The sequence below is a fragment of the Cibotium barometz genome, chromosome 5 (genome assembly GCF_041138505.1).
Source record: "Cibotium barometz isolate CiBa-2024 chromosome 5, ASM4113850v1, whole genome shotgun sequence".
NCBI classification, from domain to species: Eukaryota; Viridiplantae; Streptophyta; class Polypodiopsida; order Cyatheales; family Cibotiaceae; genus Cibotium; species Cibotium barometz.
This window is the reverse complement of record NC_141050.1, coordinates 45,079,971-45,089,372: the sequence shown is the minus strand read 5'-3', so window position 1 is coordinate 45,089,372 and position 9,402 is coordinate 45,079,971. Positions and strand designations below refer to the sequence as shown.

The following is a 9,402-nucleotide window of genomic DNA, read 5'->3' as shown; positions in this document are numbered from 1 at the left end:
CTTTACAGATCAGGAAGAGTGTCGATTTGAACTATCTTTACTTGATTTTAGGTTTTCTATAGTGTAATATCATAAATTTGGTGTGGAGACATTGTGTGCATATGCCATGATTGTTATAGGGCTGTCATCACTGCTTCTACATCTTCATAGACATCGCATGTTTGAGCTAATCATCTTCATTAGCATGGTCATTATTTTCATGCTACTTTTGTATTCTAGCCACTAACATTTCTATGCTCTATGCTCTACACTATCATTTTTCATACACTTTGCATTCTAGCTAGTAACATTTTTACACTCTAGAATCTCCCATTTTTCATACACTACAAGTCTCATCAATGATTTGTCGGCAGCCATCTCGATTGCATTGCAGGTTGTTGGGATATTTACATTTTGTCACAAATCCATTATTTTCGGGTTGAAATGGTAAGCAATAATGTATTTGGGATGCATTCTACTGATGGTAAAACCAACTAGCCGTTGTGATTTGATATGATACATCATATATTGATTTTACCAAAGGGCTTTGGAATGTTGTTATGGGAATTGAAGCATGCCCTATCTCGTAAGTGTGAGATAGTACAAGTACTTTGGATGGTGATAATGGTTCAGGCCTCTCACAGTGAAACAAGCCAGGTGGGATGGGTAGGGATGCACAAGTCCATGTATTTGTTGAAAAGAAGCATTCATTCATGTAAAAGTACCAAGTAGGTTTGGGATGTCCTTGCTACACTTTACCAAGTGTGGGATGTCCTTGTTGCTGCACTTCGCCATGTAAAAGTACCAAGTAGGTTTGGGATGTCCTTGCTGCACTTTACCAAGTGTGTAATGAGGCACGTGTGGCCTAGTTAGGAAGCAGTTGGAGTTTCAGCATATGAATGAGGGAGAATTCATTGATGAGTTTCTCACACAGATCAAAGATCTCAAAAAACATCTTGCATGTAGTGAATAAGGCCTACTTAGACATTTCATTGGTGTTTACATGTCGCACAAATTTTTCGGATTCATACAAAGGTTTTGCATCCACAATTTGACTTATAATGAAGGGTAATCCCAATGCACTTACTCGTGAATGAGTTGGCTACATCGTTCGTGTAAGAAGGAAACTCTTGGCAAAATCGAACATTTATGCATGTTGGAGATAAGGCATTCATTGCTAGTCAAAAAGGTAAAGGTAAAGCCTTCTCTAACAAGCCAAAGGAAAAATCATCTCAATCTTTTAGAAAGAATGCCGAGAAGGGGAGTGGCAAGGCGAAGAATAAAGGTAAATGCAACTAGAAGCCAGACCATTATATCAATAAATGCAAACAAAGTCTAGAGAAGGAGAAGAAGAAAGAGTCAGGGATGGTTCTGGTGGTGGGGCTGATGCATTAGCACCAAGTGTTTAAAAGGAGGAGTCAAGGAACTACGCATAGGATGATTAGGCATCATTATACACTATAATTATGACCCTTATGTCCATGATGTATGCATGTAAGTGATAGATCAATATGTCTGGTATTTTGATAATGGCGCTAGAAAGCACATTACTTCCAATTTGGGTTTGTAAGTGATAGATCAATATGTCTGGTATTTTGATAATGGCGCTAGAAAGCACATTACTTCCAATTTGGGTTTGTTTTCCTCCCTTGATTCGGGGGATTTTTTTTTGCGAGCTTTTTTTACCGAGCTTTTTGGAGCAATGAACAAGGAGTCCGAGCTTTGCAAAGGACCATGAACTTAGTATGAGCTTTGTAAAGGACCAAGAACTTACTTACATATAAATAACAAGCTTTGTAAGATTAACAATATAAATTTCAATCTTTTGATCCACATCATACTTATTGATATAATTACATATATTCATATATGTAACTAAATTCATGCACCTCATACATATACACATACAAAATATACATATACATACATACATGCAAGAGCTACCTACATACATACTAACATATATACATACATACATACATACATACCTTCTTACTTACTTAAAGGAAAAAAAACAATCCTTTAAAGATAAAAAATATATATATCGATCTGTAAAGTTCCAAACCATGAAAATCTCGATTACAAAGTCTTTGATCCACATCATACTTATTGATATAATTATATATATACATATATCTACCTAAATTCATACACCTCATACATATACATATACATACATACATATATACAAGAGCCACCTACGCAGCACTAACATATATACATACATTCCATACATACATACTTTCTTACTTACTTAAATATAAAACACAATCTTTTAAAGATCAAAAATGTATATATCGATCTTTAAACTTCCAAACCATGACAATCTCGAATACAAAGTCTTTTGATCCACAAATTATAGCATTCTAATTATAGCATTCTTCTACATGTCATCCCGACCTAATGAGAAATCTCCCAGACATGCTTTGGCTACCTCCATGTCATTCTCTATCCCCATATAGTGCCTTTTTAACTCTTGGCATGCACGTCCCAAGCCTCCACATCCCGCAAAAACGTCCAAGACACTATCTCCTTCACTTGAGAAGGTCTCCACTAGCCACCTGCAATGAAATACAATCATAAACGTGCATCTAAGTATTTTGAAAAAGTAGCTATGAAAATGACCAGAATGAAAATTGTCTCACCTAAAGAACATAGGAGATCTTTCTGCACCACCTCGAATGTATCGCTCCAAGACCATTGTGCGTTGGAATGGATGCTTCTTATTCTTCTCAAAAATGAAATTTCGTTGAGCGTTGAATAACTTCTTTGAAACATTTTGCCCAGCCTCACGATCAATAATAGGGACATGGCAATTTACTCGATAGAACATACTAAGCGCCAATGTATCCACCTACCATAACGAGAAAACATTATGTTTGGATATCCATACCACATAACATGTATACACAAAGGGAAATATTTTAGAGATTATGACTTACCCGTTCTCCATTGTCATACAAATAACTTGATTCCACATGAACAGACATTGTTCGATGCATGACCAATCCAACTTTCTTTCCCATGGAATATATTTTAGGAAGTTGATCCATTAGACTCAAACACACAAACCAACCCTCATCAGCCACAAACAAACCAACAAAACTGAGTGTGGCACGTATCAATGATGAAGAAACTTGATTCCATGAGGGACACCCATCTGTATCTACATCAACAACTTGTAAACCTGTAGGAAAGTCAGCCCATACGAGGCGAGCCACTGTATCTGAGGGAGCACCTCTATGAGATAGAGCCTTGGGAATCTTCATCAAGAATTCTTCCACACTACATAAAAGATTTATGATGTTTGGTTTTGGTAAGTACAACTTGGAAAACTAATTATATGGTGAAATTATTCTTTTTACCTATCTGAGCCCTCCGAAAGAGTGTGGATGTCTACCAGCAATATGTGTGAAAAACATCTCTCACCTGCAAGTAAATAAGACAAAAAATGAGATGCATTTCGAAAGCACACACTTCTCAAAATAAACTTGCAATGGAAAGTACTCTTACTAGTCATGTCCATGCTGTCACGTTGTCCTGACACCTCCCCCTCTTGAAGATGCTCTGGAGGGTCTCTCTCTTGATTTTCATTTGTGGGGTCTCCCTCTTGAACATCATGCATAATGTCAAGACGTCTCTTTGTTCGCCTCTCACGTTGCACTTGAGATGATGTAGATGTATGCTCTTGGTGTGATTGTGGCACTCGTGACAGTGGTGTGGATGGTTTTGGGGCCACGCGCGAGGATCCAACTACTGGAGACTAGGTCAAGATTGTTGGCTGTGGGGAAGGTATTCTAGAGTCTTCTTGAGTTGGGGGCTCTCTTTCAAGCTCAGATTGGCAATTCTTAAATTCTTCAAGAAATAGATCAAGATAATTAGTAAAAAGGTAAAAATCCCCATACCTTTTTGTATATGTATATGTATGTAGATGTATATGTATCTATGTATATGTATATGTACATGTATGTGTATGTGTATATGCATATGTATATGTATATGTATGTAGGTATGTATCTATGTATATGTATGTAGGCATGTGTCTATGTATATGTATGTGTATGTATATGTATGTAGGTATATGTATCTATTTATATGTATATGTATGTAGGTATGTATATATCAAAACTTAACAATGTTTCTTTAAAATCTAACATGACAATTCTTAAATGTAACATGAACTTTGTATGTATGTAGGAATTTAGTGTATGTATGTAGGTATGTATTTATGTATGCATATGTATATGTACATATGTATATACATATGTATTTGTATATGTATATATCTGTATGTATATGTATCTAATATGTATATGCATATGGATAGTTTACATATGTATAGGTAGGAAGGTTTACATAAACATATACATTTACATTTACATGCATATAATTTAGTAGAAAGCAAAAAAGTACCTTTTTCTAGGAGCTCCTCACTTGGAGGCACATGATTTAGAGGATAGTCCAACCACCAAGGACATCTCTTAAATTCCCAATCAGAAACTCCTCTCTCAACCCATTCCTTCGGATACATTGTTTCCGAGGAATTTGGATCTACCCATTCTTTGATTGCTTCCGTCTCTTCGTCCATTAGACCTTGGCCAATGAGTAGCTGCACCCACCTACATGTCCAAAATAAAACAAACAGTACAAAAATATTTTTTTAAAAGCGTATATGTATTTTCTACAAAAATGTAATGGCATTGGAAGATATATACCTATAGACAACCCTCTTTGCGGCATTCTCCACCTCAGGTTGCTTTTGGCCTTCCTTTACTTTTCCAATCTTTGCCCACACCTCATGGAAGGCCCATGGTATGTGTTTCAATCGCTCCTCTTGCACCCATTGCATAAATGGTGGGATGTAGATAACATCATCATATACCAATAAACCCTCCAAAATAGAGTCTGCCTCCCCTATTAGCTCTTCCCAATACAACTCTTTCTTCATATGCAGCAACGTCTTTTTGTTATCCCCAAACATCTCTGAAATTACCTTGTCCTTTGCCCTCCCGGTCATAAGCATTTGAAGCAATTCCGTCTTCCTATTTCAGCATCATACCAAACCCATAAGAGATTAGATATTAAGGTTAGTTTATGTTAAGGGAGGTTTATTGACATGTGACATACCTTTGAGTTGAAATCCGAGATATGGCGACTGTGTAGAGCTTTTCTTTGGTCAGAGCAACCAATCCCTTCTTGGACCAATCATAGTTATATACGAGTTGAAAGAATGCATCACCATTGGATGGGTTTGCAATTATGAGCATCTTGTACGCTCTATCTCGAAATGTTTGCTCTACACCACGTCTGGCTTTCTCACATTTTGTCTCATATTCTTGCAACCCCATGGCATGTCTATCAATGCATGATATAGCTTGCTTCACCGCATTTTCAAACGGTGTCTATGTATAACGAAAAGGACTCATTATCACTCACACGATTAAAAAACATTGATAATCCGTTTATTAATGATATTGGGAAATGCAAACACTACCTTCCACACAAGCTGTGCCAAGATTGTAGCTGGAGCATTGTACCATTGCTCTCCACTTCGTCGCTCCAAACTAAGCTCCATTAAAGCCCACCTCCTTACGTCTTCACCTAGGTAGTCCAATATGGATGATTTGTCCGCCATTCCAAATCGTTGAAACATGAAGATCTCATGTGACAATGTGGGTGTCACACTAGTGCGCACCAATCTGTGTTGTAAAGAGTCACAATGAGCTAAGAACTTAACTATGACTTCACAATGTCCATAATTAAGTAGAGAGAGATCACTTACTCATTTTGAGATCGCAAAGCCAATAGCAATTCTCCTTCTTGCTTCTTGTCCACAACCAAAAATTGACATTTGACCCGGACATGGCGTGAGGGGCTATGAGACCAAGCTAGAGAAAGAAAAATAAAGATATTACAATATATTACTTTTAATGTTGCATAAAATCACTCTATGACATTCAAAAGAACATACCTTCGCGCACTCGAGACATCCATGCCTTCACACGATGATTTCCATCCCATACAAGAAACTTCTTACCACTGAGATCCTCCCACTCAGTTCCTCTGATTTCATCCTCAAATCTATCATGTTGTACCACCCAGTTTGGTCCCCATTCTTGCAAGTCTATTTGTGTGACCGCGAAATACATAGAGCTTCCTGGACGTGTAAGTGAAACTAAAAAAGGAGGAGATACTTCGACATAACCATGGCAGTCAAAAGAATCACGAAACACCTCAAGCTGGGTAGAAACTGTACGGATGGATTCATTTGGAATCAGCCTGCATAAAGGGACCAATGGGGTAGAGGAATTGCGTTGCACAAAAAACTTAGTGAATACATCACCAAGCAATCCCAATTCAATAGATTTTCCAAGAGGCCTTCTATGGGTCTCCCCTTGACCAGTACTAGATTCAGGAATCTCCGTGTGAGTTGGAGGAGGTGAGCTCATTTCGTTCTCCAACACAAGCACTTCTTCCTCATGACCAAGAGAATTATGCGCTTCTGTTTCCTCTCTAACAGGAGATACATGTGAGGACAAAGGTGTCCGTGATTGAGCTTCCTCGCTAAGAGTCAAACAAACACGCCTAGATCTTAGTGAGTATCCCCTGTTGTCTGTAAGAAACACACGCCAAGCCCAAGTAAGCATATCTAAAACAATAAAACATAATCTCAATAGAATCTTGGCTATTCACATCATATACCTTTCTTAGTCTTTGCCTGTTGTTTTCCTGCTTTTCTTGGAGCCATCTTCCTTTCTTTTGCCCTGAATATGAGTAGCAAAAAGTTTGAGCTGAATCACACATAAACCCTACTTCATGTATATAGGAAAACATCAACCTCACACACAAACATCTCCTACTAGTGTGTGTGTGTGTGGGGAGAGAGAGAATAGCATAGACATGAAGTGAAGCCACGGATTATATTGAAGAGCTAGAGTTGTAATGGGCTCTTCTGGTTAGAGTGCACATTTGAGGAGAAACCAATAAACGTGAGCTTCCTAGCTTAATACAAGAGCCATTGAAGGAGCTAATATATATTGGCTGTTCATGGTGGCAGTGATGCAAACCCATTGCAGTGTTTCGTCCGAGAGGACTGGTGTTTCGTCCGAGAGGACCATGATATAAGCGTAGAAGGACGTGCAGGTGCAAGAACCATTATGCAAGCCTTACTACTGAGAAATGCACCCGAACTCGTCTGCCCATTTCTTCGTCATCATCATTACGATGATCCATAGCCAAATGTGAGCTCAAATTCATTGTGCCATATGTTCAAGCAATGATAAATGCGTACAAGAAATGCACCATTCAAATGGGACTTACACGACTCTACCAAACCAATTCTTGGACATCCATAATCTAATCGCACGTGAGGGAAAAGCTAACAAGCTTCCTCTCTACTCACTCCATCTCTCTCTCTCTCTCTCTCTCTCTCTCTCCTTATCCTGTTGATCTCAAGCAAGAATCAAGCAAGCTGACCTCAAGAAAACACCACACTCAAGCACTCACATATGCAAGAAAGTAACTCAACAAGATTCCATAGCCAAAGATAAACATAAACATAGAATCATGCAAGAATTAAGAAGAGAACTAGACAATCAAGAAGGAAGGATCTCCAAAGCTTGAGCTCAATAGCAGATTGTATTATGAGAAGTGACCTTAGACACCCTCATAAGTCAGTTATATACAACTGGGCTTTGTTTATCCACCCACACGTGTCCTCTTTACATATACAAGACTTACATGGCCGACTTTCATTACAACAATGGGCCTTTGGCCATATACAACATGAAATATCTAAGCTAGGGTGGGTGGAGATTACAATTGTCTAGATTTCTCACTCGGATGTGTTACTATACACGACGAGCAGTGTGAGTGCAAGAAGTTTTGGATGGCCTCATGTTGAAGTGGAGGATTTACTAAAAAAAATTGACATGCTGCACTGGAAAAATTCGACCATGAAACACTCCTTGAATGTCCTTTGATGATGGGGTGGAAGGTATGGAGAGATGCTTATAGTAGTCATAGATTTTCCTGAGTCAGGTCGATGGCAAAATCGAATGCTAATCTCCGAAATTCATTTTGAAGATAGATGTGCCACCCCCATGAGCTCTTTACTTCATTGAAACCTTCGAGGAAAGTAGCCAATGTGTGGAATATTTTGTAAATGTAGATCTTCAAATTCCTTATGCTCACCCATGAACATGCTTATCACTTCAAGCATGCATTGTTCAATGATGGCTTCACTTGGAAATGAGATGGCAGAGATGGTAAATTTGGAAAGTTGAACGCCACCGGCTCCACCTCTTCAAACGCCACCGGCTCCACCTCCATGGCCTCTCTTCCAGCAAGTCCACTCCCCCGGCAGAGCCTGGGAATGGTCTGCGCTAGCACCGGCTCCACCTCCATGGCCTCTCTTCCAGCAAGTCCACTCCCCCGGCAGAGCCTGGGGATGGTCTGCGCTAGCGCAGACCATCCCCAGGCTCTGCCGGGGGAGTGGACTTGCTGGAAGAGAGGCCATGGAGGTGGAGCCGGTGTCTCCTAACACTTAACACTTGACCTACGCAACGCCACAATCTCGATGTCTTCAGCACCGTCAGCGCCTTGTACACCTCGTACACCTCGTCTTCAGCACCGTCAGCTACCACGTACACCTCGTCTCCGCCAACGCAGCGAAAGCTACCACGTAAGGAACGCCACCGGCTCCATGGCCTCTACTCCAGCAAGTCCACTCCCCCGGCAGAGCCTGGGGATGGTCTGCGCTAGCGCAGACCATCCCCAGGCTCTGCCGGGTGAGTGGACTAGCTAGAGAGGAGGCCATGGAGGTGGAGCCGGTGGTTACGAAAGCTACACCCTAAACCTCCAACGAAGCCGCTGCCGGCGCAGAGAAAAGAAAAACAGAGAAAAATCGAGAACAAAGAAAAAAAAACTTACCTCTTCTGTCTGCTTCTGCCGGCGCATTCGTCTGCCTGCTTGCTGAGTTTTGAAAGAATCCTTCATGTACCCTAAATTTCTTCGTGTACCCTTTAAACTAAGCACCACATATACACACACATATATATATGTCAAAATGTATTAAGCTCTATGTGTTTTATTGTACACACGTACATTTTATAGTTTAGGCTATTTAAATATGTATATATATATTGATGTTAATAAATGTCTAAAAATGTATTAGGCTCTATGTGTTTTATTGTACACACGTACATTTTATAGTTTAGGCTATTTAAATATGTATATATATATTGATGTTAATAAATGTGTGTGGTGTGTGTGTAGCCTACTAGATATATAATCTAATATATTTGTATATCCTAAAATAAGTAAAAGACTAGTCTCTTTGTAAATACACACACACACTAAAATACATATATCCTCGTCGGGGGATTCTTAGCCTAGAATATATACAATATATTAATATAAATA

General features: G+C 39.3%; 1 protein-coding gene across 1 annotated transcript; it reads right to left on the bottom strand.

Moving 5' to 3' along the window:
* Positions 1-2,620: 2,620 nt before the first annotated feature.
* Positions 2,621-8,976, bottom strand: LOC147638551 (uncharacterized). The gene is made up of 12 exons (XM_086798790.1): positions 8,911-8,976; positions 8,551-8,690; positions 5,951-6,042; positions 5,762-5,867; positions 5,474-5,678; positions 5,107-5,381; positions 4,974-5,021; positions 4,695-4,820; positions 4,456-4,598; positions 3,345-3,408; positions 2,922-3,264; positions 2,621-2,833 (listed from the first exon to the last, which is right to left on the bottom strand). The coding sequence occupies exons 1-12, from the start codon at positions 8,974-8,976 to the stop codon at positions 2,621-2,623; spliced, it is 1,821 nt and encodes a 606-aa protein (XP_086654916.1).
* Between the last annotated feature and the right edge of the window lie 426 nt (positions 8,977-9,402).

Coding starts and splice junctions, on each gene's coding strand:
- LOC147638551 (XM_086798790.1), bottom strand. CDS start 8,976: ATGAAGGATTCTTTCAAAACTCAGCAAGCAGGCAGACGAATGCGCCGG. Junction 3,265..3,344: donor CTTTCGGAGGGCTCAGATAG/GTAAAAAGAATA, acceptor TCTTTTATGTAG/TGTGGAAGAATTCTTGATGA. Junction 2,834..2,921: donor TGTATGACAATGGAGAACGG/GTAAGTCATAAT, acceptor TCGTTATGGTAG/GTGGATACATTGGCGCTTAG.